The sequence below is a fragment of the Komagataella phaffii genome, chromosome 1 (assembly GCF_000027005.1).
Source record: "Komagataella phaffii GS115 chromosome 1, complete sequence".
In the NCBI taxonomy this organism is placed as follows: domain Eukaryota; kingdom Fungi; phylum Ascomycota; class Pichiomycetes; order Pichiales; family Pichiaceae; genus Komagataella; species Komagataella phaffii.
The window spans coordinates 1,764,142-1,786,321 of record NC_012963.1 but is presented as its reverse complement, the minus strand read 5'-3'; the positions used below and the strand labels follow the sequence as shown (position 1 = coordinate 1,786,321).

Genomic DNA, 22,180 nt, shown 5'->3' with positions numbered 1-22,180 from the left:
CCTGAGATGGAGGACCAGGAATGTCACCCTTCTTTCTGTGACATTATGTAGCCTAGGCCCTATGGAACTTGTATAGTAAACATGGTTATTTAACATGGTAGTATGATAGTAAGCTTTTACACCTATACACCATTATCTGGGTACTTACCCAGATAGTGATGAATCTCTCCAGTACTTAAATCCTCTCGTAGTTCATTTGGAAGAAGCCATTTCCGATTACTGTTTGATGGTTATAAAGCCAAAAACCAATAACAGAAGAAAGATCAGTATTGATTTTAACGACGATGAAGGGTCAAGTTCATTAGATCACCCAGGCACAAGGGAGTCACCGTCTACCTCATCTACCTCATCGCCTACAAGACCAGTGTTTAAGAAGATAAAGAAACAAGAAGCGCAAAGGATCAAGGGGTTCCCCAGTAAGCATCAGAGTCAGGTAAATAAGTTAACTAGCCTGAATAACGTGAAGAATAACGGAGATGGGGCAAATAGACCCTCTACCATGTTGAAGCCAAAACTGTCGCTTCAGGAACTGGCTTCAAAAGAGAAACAAACTTATAAGAATGATAATGGATACCAACAGGGCTCACTTTTGAATAAAGAAGACGAGGACAATGATAACTTTTCCGACACCTCTTTGGATAGGGAATGGTACACTAACGAGAGAGCGAATCACTATGAAGATCTAGAACTGGAGACTAACAATAAAGCCACCAGGAATAGAACTTCTCTAGATACGTTTGACCCCTTTGAAGACGATCCTGAAGACTATGAAAATCATCGACAACAGCAAATTGTATCACATCATTTGATACCCCCTTTCTTAGAAGATGAGCAGATCATTGCCAACCAAAAGGCAGAAATATCAGTTATACGAGACCCCGAGGGTCACCTAGCTGCCGCAGCTAGGAGAGGTAGCAATCTAGTGAATGAGCGAAGAGTCCAGTCAGTTATCATGAAGAAGAACAATGAAGTCAGCGCTGTCAAGGGTACAAAGCTGGGAAATGTCATGGGTATTAAAGACAAAGAAGAGAAGATAGAACATAAGAACTTTATTGAAGCGATGGAAGATTCAAGCTCTCCTCTTGATATCGCAGAACAAAGACGTTGTCTGCCTGCATTCACTGTTCGTGAGGATTTGATTCGAACCATAAGAGAGAATCAGATAGTAGTCGTAATTGGTGAAACAGGTAGTGGTAAAACTACGCAATTAACACAGTTTTTATATGAGGAAGGATTCTATAAGAGAGGGATAATTGGTTGTACTCAGCCTAGAAGGGTGGCTGCCATGTCTGTTGCTAAAAGAGTCAGCGAAGAGATGGGAGTCAAACTCGGAAATGAAGTGGGTTTCACTATCAGATTTGAGGACAGGACGAGCCCCAGGACAATGATCAAATATATGACTGATGGTGTACTCCTTCGTGAGACACTGCTAGATTCTGGACTAGAGAAATACTCCTGTATTATCATGGATGAAGCTCACGAGAGATCGTTGAATACTGATATTCTTCTCGGATTATTCAAAAAGATCCTGACTAAGCGAAGAGATCTAAGACTAATAATAACTTCAGCTACTATGAATGCTTCCAGATTCTCCGAGTTTTTTGGAAATGCTGACACTTTTACTATTCCTGGAAGAACGTTTCCGGTAGATATCCAATTCTCCAAATATCCAGTAGCAGACTATGTCGATGCGGCTATAAAGCAAGTACTGAAAATTCATTATGGTAAAAAACCAGGTGATATTTTAGTATTCATGACTGGTCAGGAAGATATCGAAGCAACTTGTCAGGTACTACAAGAAAGAATAGAAGAGATAGAAGAAGATGCTGAAAACAAGAATCCTCTGTCAATACTACCCATATATTCTTCTTTGCCAGCAGATCTGCAAGCTAAAGTGTTTGGAAGATCTGAAGTTCGAAAGTGCATTGTGGCAACGAATATTGCCGAAACTTCTCTGACTGTCGATGGGATTGTATTTGTTGTAGATGCGGGGCTCTGTAAGCTGAAAGTTTACAGTTCGAAGCTGGGGATGGACATACTTCAATTAGCACCCATATCATTTGCTCAAGCAAACCAAAGATCTGGTAGAGCAGGCAGAACGGGACCAGGTGTGGCATATCGGCTTTATACTCTAACAGAGGCAGAAAAAGAGATGTACGTACAACCAATTCCAGAAATTCAAAGAACCAATCTAGCTAACACGTTGCTACTGATTAAATCATTAGGAGTAGATAATTTGTTAGACTTTCCATTCATTGATCCACCTCCCCACGCCACGATCTATTCTTCATTGTATGACTTGTGGTGTTTAGATGCCATAGATAATCTCGGTGCACTTACAGACTTGGGTCATAAAATGACCTCCTTCCCGATGGAACCAGTGCTTTCCAAAATGTTAATCAAATCTCATGAGTTCAAGTGTTCTACTGAGATGTGTATAATTGTTGCCATGCTGTCCGTCCCCAATGTGTTTTATCGACCAAAGGAGAGACAAAAAGAAAGTGACAGAAGTAGGGAAAGATTCTTCATTCCTGAGAGCGATCATCTTACTTTACTGAATGTTTACAACCAGTGGTTGAACCACAGAAACTCAGCTCGTTGGTGCGTCCAGAACTTTCTTCATGAGAAGTCTTTAAGACGAGCTCAAGAGATAGAACTTCAGTTGCAATCAATCATGATGCAGCAAGGCATGGCTTGTCGAAGCATTGGCAGACAGTGGGATCCGATACAGGAATGCATTTGCAGCTGTTTATTTGTCAATGCAGCTCGGTTCAAAAAGTTTGGGGAATACACAAACCTAAGAAGTGTTATGTCGATGGTCCTTCATCCAACTTCCAGTCTCTATGGTACAGCTGATTTACCTGAATATGTCGTGTTTCAAGAGTTGCTGTTAACATCCAGAGAGTACATGAATGTGGTTACAGCCGTGAAGCCTGAATGGTTAGCAAAATACGGATCGGTTTTCTACTCCGCTAGGAGTGACCACGAAGCAGTATTGTCCCGTCTCAAAGAAGCTATGGACGATGCGAAAAAAAAATGGAATCAATTAGAGACTTCCAAAACTCAGAAAGTCGTTACCAATGTTCAACCTAAAGGACAAATAGGAATACGCAGACCCCGAAGGGTTTGATCATAAATTATCTATATACAACGTTCTAATGTAAACAAGAAAATTTCATTGAGTGTGTACCCGATTAACTGCCGAGTATTCTTGTCTTCAAAAAATGCCCTTAATCTCTAGATCTTGGTTTCACCTCAGCATCGGCAGCTTTTTCAGGTTCAGCTTCATCGTAGGGTTCCTCTGGAATCAAAGCATCATGTTTCTCAAGCAGTTCAGTTAGCTCACCACTCTGAGCCATGCTCATAACGATGTCACACCCACCAACAAATTCTTTGTCAACATACAGTTGGGGAATAGTAGGCCATTGACTGTATTCCTTAATGCCCTCTCTAAGCTCTTGGTCCTCTAACACATTGTAGGCGGCAAACTTTTCTGGATCAACGCCCTGCTGTCCTAACATCTGTATAGTAGCCCTGGAAAATCCGCATTGGGGTTGCTGTGGGGTCCCCTTCATGAACAAGACTACCTTGGCAGAGTTGACAGCGCTTTCAATGGCATTTTTGGTTTCGCTTGAAAGAAATCTCAGAGCCGTCTGCGGTCTCAGTATAGACTGTGAAAAGGTGCTCCTCAGAGGAATCCTGTTGACTGTAGTTCTGAACATTGATATAAAGGATTGCTTCCTGTGCTTACTAACAGTTGATGTAATTGGTTAAGGTAGGTACGATTGAAGGGGAAAAATAATGTACTTCAGTTCGCGAAGTTGTGCTTGGGGAATTGATTGCGGGTTACAAGAGGGAGATATACACGACAGGTGCCCTCGGTAAGCAGGTATCACATGCGTGAGTGGTAAAGATGAGGATCCATGTATATAAAAATCAAAGGCCCCTTATAACTTTTAAGAGAGGTTATAATCACTTTGGATATGTATTCAGCGGAGAATAAAATTATTGATGCCCATTGGCCCCGCTACACTGAGAACTCAACTATTGATAAGGAGAAACGGTTGAAACTATGCTATCTTAAATATAAGTTCGAAGGTACAATCAATGACAATAAGCCCATTCTCAACCTAATATTCTCTCATGCGACAGGAATGAACAAATCAATATGGAAATATTACATCAAAAGATTGAAGAAATTGGCTTTTATGAAAGATGATTATCCTTTTGTCATAGGATCAATGATTACAGTTGACCATGTACAGCACGGCGACAGTGGAGTGCTCAACAAAGACAATCTTGGCACAGAATTCAATTGGACGGACGGAGCAAGAGATGTCATCAAGGTGGTAATGGAAGAACGCTCAAACGATGATGCTTTCAAAAAAGGTAACAATATTCTAATAGGCCATTCCTTTGGGGGATTTCTCTCAGTTTACGCAGCATTTTTGGAACCTTTACTCTTTCAGGATATTATTACGATAGAACCCGTTATTTATGGAAGACACTCTGATCCTTCTGCCGCACCTCCTCCTGAAGGGTATAAAACAATGGGAAATTCGGGGTTATTGTCCGCACTAGCCAGAGGCATCAAGGATGAATTTGATTCGAAGGAAGAAGCTGTTGAATGGCTTAGAAGAACGTCTTTTTTCTCCCCCTTTGAGTCAGAATTATTGGAATATTTTATATCAGATGAGGTCATACAGCGACCGGATGGAAAATGGACTACCAAAATCTCCAAAGAGCAGCATCTGACATGTTACAAGGGTTATGACAGCTCCGTTCCTATGGGGATGAGTAGCGTTCAGTTTATCAAAAATAGGGTCCTTCATGTGGTTGGAGGGAGCGCCACATGGAATCCGCCAGAGACAACTAATTTCTTGATCAAGAATTTGGAGAACAGTGACCGTATCATAGTCCCTAATGGTACCCACACTGTTCCTGAAGAACAACCGGATGATGTGCTGAAAATAATCAAGAGCAGGCTAACCGAAACGGGTTTTTCTTTACAGGAACCCATCGCATTAACTGCTAAACCAAAGCTCTAACAGCATAAGGGTTTTGTCACGTTAGATAGATAGATGTAAATCCTAGTAAGTACTACAACTCTCGAAATGTTGTAAAGATAATTTTTCAGGGAAAAAAAAAATCTATCTTGAAAGCCAGACTTCTAAATATTCTTGAAACCTCTCTAAAAATGAGTGAACTTATCAATGAAGCTCCAAAAGAGCAAGTCCTTAAGTACATCAAGGATTATCTAGACAATATTGGTTTCAAGAACGCCGCAGAGGCTGTCGAAAAACAGGCCAAGAAGGAAAAGTTGAACTTGGAGTGTGCTATCGAAGATGGCGAGTATAAATTGGAACAGATTGTCGGAAATTGGAACATTCTTGTCAGCAATGTCAGTGATATGGAGATTGATGACGATTCTGAGTCAAGTGGAAACGAAAGCGACAGTGAAAGTTCCGGTAGTTCTGACAGTTCTGACAGCTCCAGCTCTGATTCTGATTCTGATTCTGATTCTGATTCTGATTCTAGTTCTTCTTCTGATTCTTCTTCTTCTTCTGAATCTGAGTCTGAATCTGAAGAGGAAGATGACAAGGAGGGGAAACAGGAGGATACAAAGGATGACAAAAAAGAAGAAAAGAAGGAAGAGATCAAGGAAAGTTCCAGCTCGAGTTCCAGTTCCAGTGAGAGCTCTTCTTCAAGCTCTTCAGACAGTTCGTCAGCCAGTTCTTCAGATACCTCTTCAGATTCATCTGAAAGTTCTTCAGATAGCTCAGATTCAGATGATGAAATAAAGGATGAAAAGGTCGAACTGCTAGCAGAAAAGAAGGAGGAGAAAGAAGGAAAGAAAATAGAGAAGAAGGATAAAGTTGAAGAGAAGTCAAGTGAACAATCTAGCCCAAGCGAGTCAGGCTCCAGTGACAGTTCATCAGATAGCACTTCCGATTCTGAATCAGATTCAGAGTCTAGTTCGTCTGATAGCAGCAGCTCATCCAGCTCATCCAGCTCATCGAGCTCTTCAGAGTCCAGTTCAGATTCTAGTTCAGATTCCAGCTCAGAAAGTTCATCCGAAAGTTCAGATTCAGAAAGCTCAAACTCTGACTCTGACTCAAAAGCTAAATCAAACAAGAGATCTCAGAACAGTTCCTCCCCTAACAAAAAGCAAAAACTACACTCTTCAGAGCCCTCAGAATCAGCATCTGATTCTTCCCACACTGACTCCTTATCCTCAGACTCGAAACCAAAAAAAGAACACATTCCAGCCATTCTTGAGAACGAGGAAGTCAAAGAAGGCCAGAGAAAGCATTTCTCAAGAATAGAAAGAGAAAAAATTTCCTTTGAAGACGGCGCCTTAACTGATAATACTTACAAAGGTGCTGCAGGAACTTGGGGTGAAAAGGCCAATGAAAAACTTGGTGCTGTACGTGGAAAGGACTTTACCAAGAACAAAAACAAGATGAAAAGAGGATCTTATAGAGGAGGTTCTATCACTTTAGACAGCGGAAGTTACAAGTTCTCCGATTAGTTGATTATCTAGAATTCCTACCATATGTAAAGCGTACTGTTAAACTTATAAAAGAATGCCTTTAATTGTAAGTAAAATACACTTGACACTGAGCTATAAAGTTAAACACTAGTAACCGTCAGTAAGGTCGAAATTTTTTATTATGCATTACACATTTCCAATATATCAACAGAGGAAATGGCTCCCACAATTTAATAGACAAAAGGCGAAAAAAGCACGCTTCTTTCAGACCTTTATTCGTATCTGTACAGTTTTAACTCGTCTAATAGTTGGATCCGCCGATCTGTTCTCTATGAGCCTCAATTACATCGTTATCATCAAGGTCCAAGTCATCTGGAGTGTTGTCATCCAAAACACGTTGACCGTCTACCAAAAACCTAATAGATTCTCTAGTCTTACCTTGTCTCTTGCAGAAAGCGTCCATAAGTCTTTTCAGAGGGGTCTTTCTCTTAATCTTGAAAAAAACTTCAGAAGAACCGTCACTGACTTTTAGATTAATGTGTTCACTCGGTTCCTTAATATCGGGCTTGGTTTCAGTGGCTGATGGAGATTCAGACATTGTTGTGTAACTTGTTGTGAAGAGTGATAAGACGAAATGCTAATGTCAGTGTTTTGCCAGATCGCATTAATAGTCGCACTACAATATAATGATTACATAATTACATTACGGGGAAGGCCAACAGTGTGTTGAAAAGTAGGTGTAAAAAAGATAGAGGTAAAAGAACGAAGTGTAGCTTGCAAGGAGGTAAGAATCTCTGGCTCATCATTGGATGGGATATAGTTTCAATTGATGCTACAAGTAGAGATCATGCTATTCCCGTCCACTATTTTCCTCTTACTAATCAGCATCACTCTAATTGGTACACTACCATTATTATTCAACTCCTAGAACAATATGTAGGAACTCTGTCTCCTCTTTACTTGCCACTGAGTTTTACTTTAAGAGAAATTCAATGTCAAGGAGACCAGCAGTCAACTACTTGGAGGATGAATTCTCTTCTGATTCATACAGTGAGGAAGAATTTCCGAAAAGAAGGAAAAAGGTTAACAAGAAGAAAGCCCAGTCTGCTATGGATGAGATCAAGAAACAGAACAAGGACACCAAATTTGAAGAAGATGAGTTGATTGAGATCCCCTTGGATAGACCATCGGATTTTATACCTGATTCAGTCTCCAAAGTATTTGGATCGTCTGATTTTTCCTATTTGAAGCTGAAGCCTGATCATGCCTCAAGGCCTATATGGATCTCTCCAAATGATGGTAGGATCATATTAGAAAGTTTCTCACCCTTAAGTGAGCAAGCACAGGACTTTTTGGTAACCATTGCTGAGCCGATAAGTCGTCCCAGCTTTATTCATGAGTATCGAATTACTGCTTATTCCCTGTACGCTGCTGTCTCTGTGGGGCTAGAAACCGATGATATCATTTCGGTGCTGAATCGTCTATCCAAAGTACCTGTGGCACCTTCGATTGTGAATTTTATTAGATCTGCCACCATTTCATATGGAAAGGTCAAGCTAGTTCTGAAGAACAATAGATACCATGTAGAAAGTTCGCAAGCAGATATTCTGCAAATGTTACTAAAGGACGAGGTGATTGGCCAACTACGAGTTAAATCTGATACGTTGACAACTACCAGCGATGGATTGGTACGTACGAATAAGCCAAAATCTGATGGCCTTGTCATTGCGGGTACAGCTGCTCCTGCGAGCGACAATAGCATCACCAACACTTTCAACACAGCTATAGGAAGTGACCCGTTCGAAGATAAAGTTGAAGAGGACGATGAGGACGAAGATGATGATATTGATAAAGTTCATTCGTTCGAAATTGCCTCGGAATCCGTTGAAATCGTCAAAAAGAGGTGCCAGGAAATTGATTATCCAGTCTTGGAAGAGTATGATTTCAGGAATGATCAGCGGAACCCTGATTTGGACATTGACTTGAAACCATCGACGCAAATCAGACCATATCAAGAAAAGTCTTTATCTAAAATGTTCGGTAATGGACGTGCTAGATCGGGTATCATCGTTCTTCCATGCGGTGCTGGTAAGACCTTGGTTGGCATCACTGCAGCTTGTACCATTAAGAAGTCTGTTATTGTTCTTTGTACATCATCAGTGTCAGTAATGCAATGGAGACAACAATTCTTGCAATGGTGCACGATTCAACCAGAAAATGTTGCTGTTTTCACATCAGAAAACAAGGAGATGTTTACTGGTGATGCTGGTCTGGTCGTATCTACTTACTCTATGGTCGCTAACACCAGAAATAGATCTCACGACTCTCAAAAAGTTATGGACTTTCTTACTTCGAGGGAGTGGGGTTTTATCATTTTAGATGAGGTCCACGTCGTACCAGCTGCAATGTTCAGAAGAGTGGTCACAACTATTGCCGCCCACGCAAAATTAGGCTTGACAGCAACATTAGTTCGTGAAGACGATAAAATTGGTGATCTTAACTTTTTAATCGGACCAAAGTTATATGAGGCCAATTGGATGGACTTGGCTCAGAAAGGTCACATAGCCAATGTTCAGTGCGCCGAAGTTTGGTGCCCAATGACTTCTGAATTTTATCAAGAATATCTCAGAGAAACCTCACGTAAGAGGATGTTATTGTATATTATGAATCCCACCAAGTTTCAGGCATGCCAGTTTCTTATTCATTACCACGAACAACGAGGTGATAAGATTATCGTTTTTTCTGATAACGTCTACGCCTTGCAAGAGTATGCACTAAAGCTTGGTAAACCATTTATTTATGGATCCACCCCACAGCAGGAACGAATGAACATCTTGCAAAACTTTCAGTATAATGATCAGGTCAACACAATTTTCCTTTCAAAGGTAGGTGACACATCTATTGATTTACCAGAGGCAACATGTTTAATTCAAATTTCTTCTCATTATGGTTCTAGACGTCAAGAAGCTCAACGTTTGGGTAGAATTTTGAGAGCTAAAAGAAGAAATGACGAGGGATTTAATGCTTTTTTCTATTCGTTAGTATCTAAGGACACACAGGAAATGTATTATTCCACTAAAAGACAGGCCTTTTTGGTCGACCAAGGTTATGCCTTCAAAGTCATCACTCATCTTCATGGAATGGAGAGCTTGCCGAACCTGGCATATTCCTCCGCTCGTGAGCGTAGAGAATTGTTACAGGATGTTCTTCTGAAGAACGAGGATGCAGCAGGAATTGAAGCCGGTGAAGACTCTGAGAACATGATTGGAGGTGGTGTCAGCAAGAGAGTTCGCTCTGGCGGTCAATCTTCCTCCGCAACGAGAACGACAGGATCGTTAGCTGGTCTTGCTGGTGGTGAAGACATGGCCTATGTCGAATACAGCAGAAACAAAAACAAGGAACTAAAGGAGCACCACCCTTTAATCCAAAAGATGTACTACAAGAAAAAGAGATGAGAACAAGATGTATTGTTAGTATGATAATTAGTCTATTCTCTATTGTACATTTGATTACACGTTATTCTCAGCTCCCTGGAGTGCTTCAGTTCTCGGGCTGTCTTCGACCTGATCAAGCTCTTCATTGCATTCTTGAATCACTAATTGTTCTAGATCTTCTAAATTCGATTGAATACCCAGCTTAAAGTCAACCACAAACTCTAATATTTGTCGGACCTTATTTTGATAATCCATTCTTTTTCGATTAATTTCATGTTTCAACTGATCATATTCTATCTTAATTGAGTTATATTTTTGGTTCACTCTGGATGTGTTTTCTTTGGACTTGAGTTGAATGGATTGTAAGTCCCTATTCAACTTTGCCAATTCTATGTTAGCTTTGGAAGATTCGTTCATCATAGTTTCGTACATTTCGTCGTAGAGAAGTTTAGACTCTGTTAAATTAGTTTCTAACGAGTCTACTTGATCTTTTTGCTCGTTTATTGATTCGTTGATAAGATCCAAATTTTCTTGAAGCTTTATTATATCATCTTGCAAACTGTAAGATTTTTCAACGATCAATTTTTTCAGTTCAAACTGCTGTTGTTTTAAATCCTTTTCTTTTATATCTGTGATGATTTCATGGGGTTTCAGGCCTAACAGGGAATCGTCGTTTAGGAATTTGTTGGAGAAGGTCGTTATCTCTAAATCAAACTTAGATACATCATACTCTAAGTTGCCTATAGAATTGATGATCTTGTATACACTGGAGTTGTAAGAATCAATCTTTTGCTGCAGTAAATTGAAAGAATTGCTTGCTGAGATTTCTTTTGCTTTTATGTTCTGTGTTATTTCTGCCATCTTTTCCTTGGATCTTGTCAATTCTTTAGACAGAGAGGTGTTTTCTTGGTTTAGATACTCAATATCCTCAACTGTAAAGCCTTCTTCTCTTAGCTTAGCAACGATCTTCTCCTTAATGGATTGAAGAGTTTCAAACTCAGATTGAGACTTTCGTAGCTCATCTTGTAAGGAGGTAAGTACCGGTTTCCATTTCAATTTCTTTGCCTCCATCATTTCAATGTATGATTGGAACTTCTCTAGATCTTGTTTCATTATGCTGCATTTCTTCAGAGCATGCGTGACTTCTTCGTTGGATATTTGTAGCGTGGTCAGTTCTTGATTTAGATTTATGTTACTTTCTCTCATTGCTGTAATGTTCTCCGCTAAACGATTGGCATAAACATTGTAATCACTTTCCATTTCTTGATAAAATGATGAATAATCGTCTTCATTATTCAAGTACGATTTGTAGGATTTGATAATGTATCTAGTGAACAGTTTGTCAAGTATCAAGTCATCTTGAGCAATTGCATTGTCATCAACTGAATTTGTGTACGATTCTATTTGAAATTGGTTGACATCAGCTTCATCAATTTCTTCCAATGATTCTCCTAGTTTAACGAGCCAATGTAACATACCAAGAAAAATAGGCCAATTGGATCCACCAACAGCACTGATCTGACTTTTGTTGATTGCTTCAATGTAAGGATATCCTAAAGTTTTAAGAAGAAAATAGACCTCCTGTTCTATGGACTTTAGAAATTTGTAACCAGGATCTATCCTCTTGTACAACCATTGAAATACCAGGACAAAATCTTTCTGTGTGGGAAATTTGAGACTTTTGATAGTGATGGGATATTTCATTTCCAGCTCAAATTTGTTTTCCATTAAATAGTCATGAACTTCCTGTTGGAGCATTGCCTGATACGATTTGTCCCGTAATGGTCTTGGGTCTTTGCTGAAAGAGCTCGTGGTATTCAACCCACCGTAGATTGACACTCGCTTGGTATCCATTCCCCCATACATAGACACGCGTCGTTTATTGTTAGCCCCTTTTAATATTTCAGACTTTCGTTTGGTGGCTGCTGATATGGTTGTTGTAGCACTATTATAGCCCACTGTAGGGTGCCCTGGTCCACCAATTGTTCTTCTCTTCGTGCTGTCATAGTTTAGCAGTTTTGGTCCACCAATGATCGATTGTCGCGTGGACAGACTCAAACGCTTGGCCCTGGGAAGAGTAGTATTCAACTGATTATTGTTTACCGAGGCCAGGGGCATTTTTGAACGGTAATCCATCTGTATTACAAGAGATGTGTCTGGCTCTTGTTATTAGTCGGGCTTAATATGGTTTTGTTTTTGTTTATTTGTTGATGTTTTGATTCAGGTCGTGCGTTAGCTAATTGGTAGAGAATAATACTATTACTTGTGAAGTGCACGACCAGGTATCTGAGTTTCTCTTCATACGCGTTACGTGACTTCAGCCAAATGGTCCTCGCTCACAAATATCCTCGGATTGATTACACTTACTAAGCAATGATTGGCGAAAACAGAATATACTACCAATGGAAAATGTTCTCCAGAAATGTTGCTCGGTGCGCGGGGTTATGTCCATACTTGGTAGCAGTCATTCTCCTTCCAAGATATATGCCTTCCTTTCTGGGAAATCCTCGCTATCTTAGGACCTTTGTGACTTGACCTCTCTCCCCTCGTTTTCATACGTCCCTGCCCTTCGAAGAGAGAAACCCATACTTCGTGTCCTTCCAAAATAATCACCCTGCCATCTTTAGCGCGTGTACTACCCCATCTTTATAACTGACATCTGCTATCTCACTTAACTTCTTTCTTCTCCACACCTGGACTTACTATGAGAAGCAAGATAATATACCGCTTTGCTTCTACAAAGCCCAAAGAGATTGACCCCATTGTTTTGGATGAAATTTTCAAGAAGAACAAACCCGTGAAACGATACAGGCTGATCATCCGTAATAATAAGCTGCGATCAAATGAAACCCCGAATTCCACCACAAGCGCTGACCAGCTCAAAATTCTGGACGAGAACCTGAAAAAATTTAAGAATGCCCCCATAAACTTCAATTATTATCTTCGGAATATCGCTGGATTGAAAACGAGTAGCCAGTTACCATACAAATTTGGAGAGAACCAGATAATCACCAGCGATAAGAATGAGACATTGCAGAAAGTCCTATGGAAGTTCAATGCACCTATTAGATTTGCTGCGGGTTACGGTTCCGGTGTATTTACTCAAGCGAATCAAAAAGTTTCAGAAAGTAAACCTCAGATGGATATGATATACGCTGTATCATACCCAGACCATTGGCACGCACTAAACCTACATCAGTTTCCAGAGCATTATTCTTTTTTGAGAATAGGCGGTTCTGGGTTAATAGGCAAGGTCCAAGATTTAGGAGCTGGAGTTTATTTCAATCCATATGTGGACATGGAAGGTTGCCAGATAAAATATGGCGTAACCTCAATGACCAATTTGATGAATGATTTAATCAATTGGGACACTTTCTATCTAAGTGGAAGGCTGCACAAACCAATAAATATAATGAGAAACAGTCCAAATATTCAATTGCTGAACCAGTTTAATTTGATCAATGCGATCAAACTATCGCTGTTATTAAACTCCGACAGGGGTACTGAGTTTTCAATGAGTAAGGAAGAGCTTTTCCATCTGATCACTTCTCTTTCTTACCATGGAGATCCTCGAGTGCAGTTAGGAGGAGAAAGTCGTGACAAGGTCTCAAACATTGTTTCCGGCCAATATGATAAACTTGACTGGATGTATGATCCATTGCTAAGAAGCTATTTCGCAGATGTCGTCCAATTCGAAACTGACTCTACGTTTAAAGTTAATTTATCCACCGACGCCCAGTCAAGAATGATTGTAGATTTACCAAAATCATTCAGAAAGAAGATTTACGCCAAGTATGCTGACAAATACTCAAAAGAATTTTCTGAAGATATTATTGCTCAAAAATTACTTAATCCTATTGAAAATGTGGTAGCACCTGAACTTTCAGACCTTTCTTTCATTGAGCTTCAAACGATCAGTAATTCTGATCTATCAAAGTTACCTATCCAGGATTACGAGTACATCTCAAATAACATAAAATGTAAATCTTCGTTTCCTTTAAAAATTGCCGAAGATGAAAACTTGAAACACAATCTTTACCAAGCTTTGAAGGAGACCATATACAAACCTGCTTTTCTACAAAGTGTCAAGGGAATTGCTACAGCGGGAGTTACCAAAAGCATAAAGTATGCCTGGGCCAAACGAAAGAAGTATAACTCTTCTATAAACTAGTGATACACAGAACCATCTAATATACAAATATTTATCCCCAATTTATAACTGGTCTACCTTGATGACAACACTGTCAATATTGGAATACGATACTGAAAGTAAGGAACCATTCTTGTTCCACGATAAACTGGTAATAAATATCTGTTTGTCGTCCTCTAAATCGTTTCCACTTTGTTGTTTTTCGTCTACATCGTCGTCGATGAGTATATCGTTCTCATCTGGCTCTTCTTTCTTGGAAGTATTAGGTTCGTATTCGGCCACACATTCAATTGATTGAATGTTGGTACCAGTGTTGGATGCATCAAGTTTATGTTCAGATAGGAATTGTTCCAAACTTTGATAGTTAATGGACCATATCTTTATGCTCCCATCCAAGTCACCAGTAACAATCTTAGTTTTGTCAGGAGAAATCTTGCTGCAAACAAACGGCACCCCATTTTCATTTAAAGAGAACATTACAGTATCACCTTTGTAGACATCCCAAACTCTAATGGAGCCATCCATTGAGGTTGATATTAAAATTACTAGCTTGGAGAGATCTGGGTTCTTAAATTTTTCATTTGTGGGAAGCCAATCAAGTGACAAGATAGGCTGGGTATGACCTTGCAACAATTGGGCGGAGTTTAACGAATTGCTTCGCCATATTCTAATATCGTTGTCATCTGAGCCAGATGCAAGAAGATGCAATTCTTTGTAATATGCTAAGCTTGTGATTGTGTTGGAATGACCATATAGTGTTCCCACAGGCTCTTTCTCTGATACTTGAAAAATATGAATTGAGTTCTTTAGTCCAGGAACAACAACCTTGGATTCGTCGATCCACACGGTATCCAGCCCTAATACTCTATCTTTGAGACCAGCATCCAAAACTTGGCGAGCTTTGCCGGTGAATGAATCCCATATGATGACAACATTATCGCTATCTAAAGTGAGGAATGAACGAGAATCTGGTGACCATGACACATGCACAATAGGCGATGCATGGTTATGCAAAACCATCTTTATCTTGCCGTCAGCTTCCCACATTCTGATCTCGCCATTTTCACAACATGTTAACAGTGAATCACCCAAACGAGACCATGAAACAAGTGTGATATCATTACCTTTTTCATTCTCTATAACATAATGCTCAACATCAATCTTTATTTGAGATTGATCGTTTATCACACATATGACACTTTTACTTTTCCTTTCACCCCAAGCCAAAACTTTCTCTGAAGAGGGGTTGAAGGAGCTATGCATCGACGAGGGATATGTAAATAAGCTTTTCAACACTCGGGTAAAACAGCTGTTGTTGTCAGTCGTATTAGTTGACGGTGGAACTATTTCTGTGTTTGTGTGTTTTATAGAGCTTAATAGATTCAGTTCTTTTGCAAACTCGTGCAAACTGCTCTTAGACTCCAGCACTTCACCTTCTTTCATTGTGTAAAGAATTCCCTTCTGGATGAAGTTAACTAAACTTCCAATTGGAATTTTATTCTTATATAATTCATCCAATTCGTGAATTTTCGTCTCATCATCAAGGGCATAGGCCGAAAGCTCTAACCCAACCTCTTGGAAATATCGCCATATTAGATAGTTAACCTCCTGGCTGGTTAGAGTCATATTATATCTCACTGGAGGTGTTCAGCAGAATGAGTTTGACAAGGAAGAACACACTGTCCATGATAATCTTCGCGAAACATCGAAAAATAATATATTGGACCAGTACACGACTAATGTCTTCTGTCAACTTGCTTAATAGTAATGGGGTGACATGACTACCATGTACTGATTTTCTCGTAAAGACTCAACAGCTGAGCCGATTTTTAGATTGAGGCATCTTTAAAATAGTGGTTTCGAGTAGTATTAATGTTTCGATATGTGATCGTAGAATCCTTCCAGAAGAGGTGTGTGGTGTGTCCTTTTCTTCACTTTTGCGGGCCAAAAGACGAGCGGTAGATCGTCATGGATAGTTTGTGCGGTGAAATTGCGCAAAATTGCGTTTATCCACCAATTATACCTTTCTAGGTCGATCGGCGCCTGGCAAATCTGCGCCAGATTTCAATGATCTGAAAACTGTAGGGTTAGCGTAGGCGCGGAAAGAAAATCCCTGCGCAAACCCCATCATAATCCTTCCTTTGTAAGCCGGACACCTTCTTTTGTCTTTCAATTAGTAAGACAGCCGTTAACATCACTTAAACGTTTTAAATTTTTGTTAACACATCGCTCAAAAGAAGGTCAATAGAAGCCTAGTAAGATTGAGTCTTCCAAAAAACCGATGACCGAAAAAATCCTGCTAAAGCTACAGAATGTCACCCCATACAAGATACCCCCGCCAGAAATAGCTGAAGAAACTAGTAATGAAACCGATCGCATATTAAAACAGAGGTATAAAGCACTAAGCTGGAGAGATAGTCCAGAGAACAAATTTCCCGCTGTTGAATTGATCATAAAAGAAATCGAGAGTGAAAATGGAAGTAGTCTTTGCATGGAAATGAAAGGAAAGCTGAATGGAATTACGTGGTATGAGCCAATAAACAACATCTTTGATTGGAGAGATCATCAGTTTTATACAATCAACAAAGTGGGTCCAAAGTCTTTTGTTTCGGTGCTAGATTACTATGATGTAAAAAGGGATAGGCATGTAAATATCGCACTTGGATTGGTGATGAACACGTTGAAGGATGAGCTGAACTTGAATGACGTGCTGGTTTCTTTTGACAAGAGAGTAGAGAATCGTATCATGAGACAAAAGGTCAACTTGAATGACCAATATGGAGATTATGGCAACAGTCAATGATAAACAAGTTGAATTGTTGTTCAAACTGTTTGGATATTGTCTGTTGACTTGTCTTCCTTTTTTCAGTTCTTAGGCTAGCATGCTGCTAATAAAATTTGTGATTTATAGATAAACATGGTTTATCATGAATGGTTGGAACTAAATGAGTACATTAACTATATACAGAGCTGGAAATAGACAATGTGTTCTATTTAGAGCTTTTCCCAACTGGCTTTGTACTAAGTGATATGAACAGATTTGAGCATCCAAACTCTTCCTTCAACTGCTTTCTTGTGTATCCTTCATCCCTTAGTTGCTGCATTCTAGCAATATCCTCTTTGCTCATGTGATATTTCTTTTCTCTGGTCTCGTTCAAAAGAGGCATTTCGTCAATATTTTCTTTTGGAATGCTAAAATTTAGCTTGTATAGGTTATTGTTCTTCCTAACATCTTGCTCAGGCAGAAACACAGGTGGAGTTTGCAAAGGTGTCGGTATGGTAGGTGCTGGATGATGATATAAACCTTTGGGAAGATTAGGTTTCAGATTGAACGCAGAGGACTTGGAGTTGAACTTGTTTGGAGTCGTCGTCAACTTGCCAATAGTCGACTGTCTTCTAATGAACTGTCTCATCATTCTTGGATAGAAAGGCGATGAATTGGGAGTAACAATAAGAAGTCAACTGTGAAAAACTTGAATTATGTGTCGAGCGAAAGTTTCTAGGGGAGGCCAGCTTAGAGTTTCCTTCCTGCCACTGGAATCCGAGTAGCAAGAGCTTAGAAGGAGAAACATCGCGAAACTTCCGTGCGAGAGACCACTATAAAATATTTCCAAAACTTTTTCCTTTTCCCCACACAACGATAATGACTAATTTCCAGCTATTCCGTACGATACAAGAAGTGCGTGATTGGAGATTGAATCAGATCATTAATGGACATAGTGTTGGTTTTGTTCCAACTATGGGTGCACTTCACGAAGGTCATTTGACACTGGTTCGAGAGTCGTTGAACGAGAATGACAAAACAGTTGTGTCTATCTTTGTTAATCCGTCCCAGTTTGCACCGACGGAAGATCTAGAATCCTACCCACGCACTTTGGAGGCCGACTTGGAACAACTAGCGGGTTTAGATGGCAGTGAAAGTATCGTTGTGTTTGTTCCAACGGTGCGAGAAATGTACCCATCCGGCATTCCGTTAGACGTATCTCTTCAAAAGGGGGCATTTGTGACAGTGCTAGGAGTCAGTGAACAATTAGAAGGCAAATTCCGACCTCAGTTTTTCCGCGGTGTGGCAACTGTCGTTTGCAAACTCTTCAACATCGTGTATCCCAACAATGCATACTTTGGTTCTAAGGATATCCAGCAAACAATTGTAGTTAGGAGGATGGTAAAGGATCTATTGATTCCAACAAATATCCGTGTAATTTTGACTTGTAGGGAGAAATCAGGATTGGCAATGAGCTCCAGAAACCAATACTTATCATCGGAAACTAAAATGAAAGCTTCTGAAATTTATCGATCACTTTTGGCAGCAAAGGAAGTTTATGACACAGAAGATTGTACTGCAGAGGATCTGGAATCAGCTGTTCTTGAAACATTGAAGGAGTACACAAATGGAGTTAAAGCATCATGGAACCTGGAATATGTCAGCGTCAATGAATACGAGACTTTAGACGAGCTCAAGTCCTCAGAGAAGGTAGACAAGACAAAACCAACTATCATAAGCCTTGCAGTTCATGTACCTAGAGCAACCACCGGCACAGCCAGACTGATTGACAACATTGTTCTAGGTGCCAAAAGTTTGTAGATAGATAGGTAGAAGGAAAACATGTAATATCATCTTCGCGACCGTCCAAGACATACCATCAGTTATCAGGCCCAAGATAAATAGATCTCCTGTGTAAATGTCTCACAACCATTCCCAACACAATAGCTCTATGATGACAATATCGCCATCCATGAGCCACAAAAGAGCAGTTTTGACACCCAATAACTCTTCAAAGGTAACTGGTCGACCAATGGGCAATAACGGTGGAAGTGTTTCTAACAAGGCCTTCTCAACACCTAAGTTTGATCCAAACAACGGATTTAACCCAGAAATTGACGAAGGTGTCTCCTTCTTAGGCACTAGTGGCGGCGTGGCCGGTGCTCCAGGAGTTTCTACAACCAAAAAACCGCTCAGCTTGGCTGATAAACTAAGACTGTGGAGGCATGATGCTTTAATGCAACATCATTATAACACTGCTCAGTATATTGGGGACAAAGTATTGTCCATAACGAATGACCCAAATGATGCATTCTGGTTAGCACAGGTCCACTATCAACAAGGAAGTTTTCTTACGGCAAGAAACCTGTTGAGAGGAGATCAGTTTGAAGACAGTTTATCATGCAAATATCTTTGTGGATTATGTCTAATAGCACTGGAGGAATGGGATGAAGCACTAGATGTTGTCGGAGAGTTTAACCCCTACAAGATGGACGAGGATGTTACAGATGCAGTAGATTTTGAAGATGTGGACATTGATAACTATACCGATGGAGGAATTAAACTCGAGGCTTCTATGTGCTATTTGCGGGGCAAAATCTATATGAATATGAATAACTTTGATAGAGCTAAGGATTGTTTCAGGGAAGCTGTTTTGGCAGATTTCAAATGCTACGAAGCATTTGATGAGCTAATTACTAATAATTATTTAAGCCCCCAGGATGAATGGGAGTTGTTGGAGCAAATTAACTTTGATCAGGCTGATGAGTTAGTGAAGTTGCTATATTCAACTAGATTGAACAAACTGGCTCATTCTTCCAAATTCTTAGAAAATGAACAAAAACTGCAGGATGAATACAATTTGAAAGGAAATAATGATTTGAATTTAGCAAAGGCTGAACTACTGTTCTTGCAGTGCAAGTTCGATACATGTTTAACAGTATGCGAGACGATTTTGAAGGACAACCAATTCAGCTTCAACACTCTACCACTATATTTAAGTTGTCTTTATGAATTGGACGCAAAAAACAAACTGTTTTTGGTATCCCATCAATTAGCAGAATATCACCCTAATCACTACATCACTTGGCTAAGCATCGGAATATACTATATTTCCATCAAAAAAATTAACGAATCAAGAATATTCTTTAGCAAATCTACCATGTTGGCGCCTAATTTTGCTCCAGCTTGGATAGGGTTTGCTCATACGTTTGCCATTGAAGGCGAACATGAACAAGCTATTAGTGCTTATTCCACAGCCGTCCGACTTTTCCCAGGATCCTACCTTCCATACTTGTTCTTGGGAATGCAGTACCTACAAATGAATAACTTAACTCTTGCATATGAATATCTCAGTAATTCCATGCTGATATGTGATAGGGATCCATTGTTGCTCAATGAGCTTGGAATCATTTACTACCACCGAGGAGAGCTTTCTAAAGCTGAACACATGTTTAATCGCTCGTTAGAGCAAGCACATAACCTGAAAATTGATTCCAAACTGTATTACTCAATCTACTCAAACTTAGCACATGTGAACCGTAAGCTGGGCAACTTTCAAACGGCACTTGAGTATTTTGAGAACGTTCGAAAGATCGATAGTAAAGACTCCAACATCTATGCGTCGATGGGACTAATTTATCTCAAGATGAACAAGATAGATCAAGCGATACAGACCTTACACATAGCATTGTCTATATCTCCAAATGATACCATTTCTTCAGAACTACTCAACAAAGCGTTAAGTCTGAACATGACTATAGGATATGAAAACCTGTTAAACCAAGATGTAGACGCTTTGGTTCGAAGATTGCATGAAGGGAGTGATGAAGAAGACGAAGGATTTGCAGATGATTAAGGCCTAGTCTGCTGAACTACAAGCATGTTTTTACGAGCTTTATTAACTGCGATATTAAAACAAGGATAACGGGTTGGAGCTCCACCAGAGTTTACTTTTTATACATACATTTCCTGTCTTATATAATCTCTTGTCCTTATCGCGCTCCAGTAGTAATCAGCAACAAGTTATTCCACATCTCATCTCGTTATGAATACGCATCAGCCCCTCACGAAGAAGCCCCCGAGTCCAAAATCTCTGCTCAATTGTTCATTCAACCAAGATCAATCATGTTTTGCCGTGTGTCATGAGAATGGGTTCAAAGTTTTCAATACTGATCCAATGGAACTGAAAGTCGAGCGATGGTTCTCTAACGGTTCATCCCAAGAGGGAACTTCAATAGGAAACATAGCAATCTTATACAGAACGAACTACTTGGCGTTGATAGGAGGAGGACACAATCCAAAGTATCCGATAAACAAAGTGATAATATGGGACGATTTGAAGCAGAAACAGTCATTGTCTCTTGAGTTTATGAATCCGGTATTAAATGTAATGTTGTCCAGAACCAGGATAATAGTTCTGGTTTATAATAAAGCTTATGTTTATGGGTTCAATTCTCCACCCAAGCTGATAACAACAATTGAGACATTTTCTAATGAGTTTGGCGTCTGTGATTATCATGACAATATCGGATCCATCTCCACTACAAATGGTACGTCGAATCCTACCGGATCTTCTTTATTGGCGATTCCAGGGAAAGCAGTTGGCCAGATTCAGGTTGTTGATATATCAACAAAGAATAAAGTTACGCTGGTTAAGGCACATAAAAGTAAACTTCAGAAGGTGGCTTTGAACCAGCAAAACACTATGGTAGCATCGGCTTCAATAGCAGGAACTATGATCAGAATACACTCTACAACGACAGGTAGTCTGCTGTTCGAATTCAGACGTGGAATGGACACTGCTTTGGTTACCGCTCTCAAGTTTTCACCCTCAGGGACCAATCTTGCGGTCCTTTCCAACAAGGGCACGCTCCATATTTTCCATGTCGATCATGAAAATACCAACATCAACAACAAACACCTGTTAAACAATATTTCAGTTCTCCCAAAGTATTTTCATTCAACTTGGAGTTTTTGCTCTGCTCGTCTCACTGATCAAAACGATAAAGATATCAACACCGATGCTGAGATCGGTTGGGTCAACGATACTAGTTTAGTGCTTGTCTACAAGAAGAAGAGTAAATGGGAAAAATACGTCATACAAGAGCAAAGCAGTTTATCTTCGGACAACAAATCCATGGAAACCAAATATTCATTAGTGAGGGAAGGCTGGAGAAGGCTTTTGTAAAGATTTTGTTGCGCTAGAGACACGGCTTAGAAAGATAGGACAAGAAACAAAAGAGATAACAAAGGCAAACTTACTAGCGCAATGGCAAATCCTAGAATAGCTTGGTAATTGCTAATCGACCAGGATTTCCTGACCCAATGCATACTTTCAT

The 22,180-nt window shown here is 39.9% G+C and overlaps 14 protein-coding genes across 14 annotated transcripts; 9 read left to right on the top strand and 5 right to left on the bottom strand.

Moving 5' to 3' along the window:
• Positions 1-226: 226 nt before the first annotated feature.
• Positions 227-3,130, top strand: PAS_chr1-4_0661 (uncharacterized protein; the record flags this gene model as incomplete). The annotated part of the gene is made up of 1 exon (XM_002490278.1): positions 227-3,130. One exon carries the CDS (start codon positions 227-229, stop codon positions 3,128-3,130), a length of 2,904 nt encoding a protein of 967 aa, XP_002490323.1.
• Positions 3,131-3,230: 100 nt separating this feature from the next.
• PAS_chr1-4_0207 (Hydroperoxide and superoxide-radical responsive glutathione-dependent oxidoreductase) lies at positions 3,231-3,722 on the bottom strand (the record flags this gene model as incomplete). Its single annotated transcript, XM_002490277.1, has 1 exon — positions 3,231-3,722. One exon carries the CDS (start codon positions 3,720-3,722, stop codon positions 3,231-3,233), a length of 492 nt encoding a protein of 163 aa, XP_002490322.1.
• Positions 3,723-3,983: 261 nt separating this feature from the next.
• Positions 3,984-5,048, top strand: PAS_chr1-4_0206 (Oleic acid-inducible, peroxisomal matrix localized lipase; the record flags this gene model as incomplete). The annotated part of the gene is made up of 1 exon (XM_002490276.1): positions 3,984-5,048. One exon carries the CDS (start codon positions 3,984-3,986, stop codon positions 5,046-5,048), a length of 1,065 nt encoding a protein of 354 aa, XP_002490321.1.
• Positions 5,049-5,197: 149 nt separating this feature from the next.
• PAS_chr1-4_0693 (uncharacterized protein) lies at positions 5,198-6,532 on the top strand (the record flags this gene model as incomplete). The annotated part of the gene is made up of 1 exon (XM_002490275.1): positions 5,198-6,532. The coding sequence occupies one exon, from the start codon at positions 5,198-5,200 to the stop codon at positions 6,530-6,532; it is 1,335 nt and encodes a 444-aa protein (XP_002490320.1).
• A 262-nt stretch (positions 6,533-6,794) lies between these two features.
• Positions 6,795-7,091, bottom strand: PAS_chr1-4_0205 (Ubiquitin-like protein of the SUMO family; the record flags this gene model as incomplete). The annotated part of the gene is made up of 1 exon (XM_002490274.1): positions 6,795-7,091. One exon carries the CDS (start codon positions 7,089-7,091, stop codon positions 6,795-6,797), a length of 297 nt encoding a protein of 98 aa, XP_002490319.1.
• Positions 7,092-7,485: 394 nt separating this feature from the next.
• Positions 7,486-9,948, top strand: PAS_chr1-4_0204 (Component of the holoenzyme form of RNA polymerase transcription factor TFIIH; the record flags this gene model as incomplete). The annotated part of the gene is made up of 1 exon (XM_002490273.1): positions 7,486-9,948. The coding sequence occupies one exon, from the start codon at positions 7,486-7,488 to the stop codon at positions 9,946-9,948; it is 2,463 nt and encodes an 820-aa protein (XP_002490318.1).
• Positions 9,949-10,002: 54 nt separating this feature from the next.
• On the bottom strand, positions 10,003-12,063 carry PAS_chr1-4_0203 (Component of the evolutionarily conserved kinetochore-associated Ndc80 complex; the record flags this gene model as incomplete). The annotated part of the gene is made up of 1 exon (XM_002490272.1): positions 10,003-12,063. One exon carries the CDS (start codon positions 12,061-12,063, stop codon positions 10,003-10,005), a length of 2,061 nt encoding a protein of 686 aa, XP_002490317.1.
• A 568-nt stretch (positions 12,064-12,631) lies between these two features.
• PAS_chr1-4_0202 (Mitochondrial protein involved in protein import into the mitochondrial matrix) lies at positions 12,632-14,098 on the top strand (the record flags this gene model as incomplete). The annotated part of the gene is made up of 1 exon (XM_002490271.1): positions 12,632-14,098. One exon carries the CDS (start codon positions 12,632-12,634, stop codon positions 14,096-14,098), a length of 1,467 nt encoding a protein of 488 aa, XP_002490316.1.
• Positions 14,099-14,140: 42 nt separating this feature from the next.
• On the bottom strand, positions 14,141-15,703 carry PAS_chr1-4_0201 (WD40 repeat-containing subunit of the Set3C histone deacetylase complex; the record flags this gene model as incomplete). The annotated part of the gene is made up of 1 exon (XM_002490270.1): positions 14,141-15,703. One exon carries the CDS (start codon positions 15,701-15,703, stop codon positions 14,141-14,143), a length of 1,563 nt encoding a protein of 520 aa, XP_002490315.1.
• Positions 15,704-16,358: 655 nt separating this feature from the next.
• Positions 16,359-16,880, top strand: PAS_chr1-4_0200 (Hypothetical protein; the record flags this gene model as incomplete). The annotated part of the gene is made up of 1 exon (XM_002490269.1): positions 16,359-16,880. One exon carries the CDS (start codon positions 16,359-16,361, stop codon positions 16,878-16,880), a length of 522 nt encoding a protein of 173 aa, XP_002490314.1.
• Positions 16,881-17,067: 187 nt separating this feature from the next.
• Positions 17,068-17,493, bottom strand: PAS_chr1-4_0199 (Hypothetical protein; the record flags this gene model as incomplete). The annotated part of the gene is made up of 1 exon (XM_002490268.1): positions 17,068-17,493. One exon carries the CDS (start codon positions 17,491-17,493, stop codon positions 17,068-17,070), a length of 426 nt encoding a protein of 141 aa, XP_002490313.1.
• Positions 17,494-17,720: 227 nt separating this feature from the next.
• On the top strand, positions 17,721-18,662 carry PAS_chr1-4_0198 (Pantothenate synthase, also known as pantoate-beta-alanine ligase; the record flags this gene model as incomplete). The annotated part of the gene is made up of 1 exon (XM_002490267.1): positions 17,721-18,662. The coding sequence occupies one exon, from the start codon at positions 17,721-17,723 to the stop codon at positions 18,660-18,662; it is 942 nt and encodes a 313-aa protein (XP_002490312.1).
• Positions 18,663-18,759: 97 nt separating this feature from the next.
• Positions 18,760-20,697, top strand: PAS_chr1-4_0197 (Subunit of the anaphase-promoting complex/cyclosome (APC/C); the record flags this gene model as incomplete). The annotated part of the gene is made up of 1 exon (XM_002490266.1): positions 18,760-20,697. The coding sequence occupies one exon, from the start codon at positions 18,760-18,762 to the stop codon at positions 20,695-20,697; it is 1,938 nt and encodes a 645-aa protein (XP_002490311.1).
• A 189-nt stretch (positions 20,698-20,886) lies between these two features.
• On the top strand, positions 20,887-22,029 carry PAS_chr1-4_0196 (Phosphatidylinositol 3,5-bisphosphate-binding protein; the record flags this gene model as incomplete). The annotated part of the gene is made up of 1 exon (XM_002490265.1): positions 20,887-22,029. The coding sequence occupies one exon, from the start codon at positions 20,887-20,889 to the stop codon at positions 22,027-22,029; it is 1,143 nt and encodes a 380-aa protein (XP_002490310.1).
• Positions 22,030-22,180: the final 151 nt, after the last annotated feature.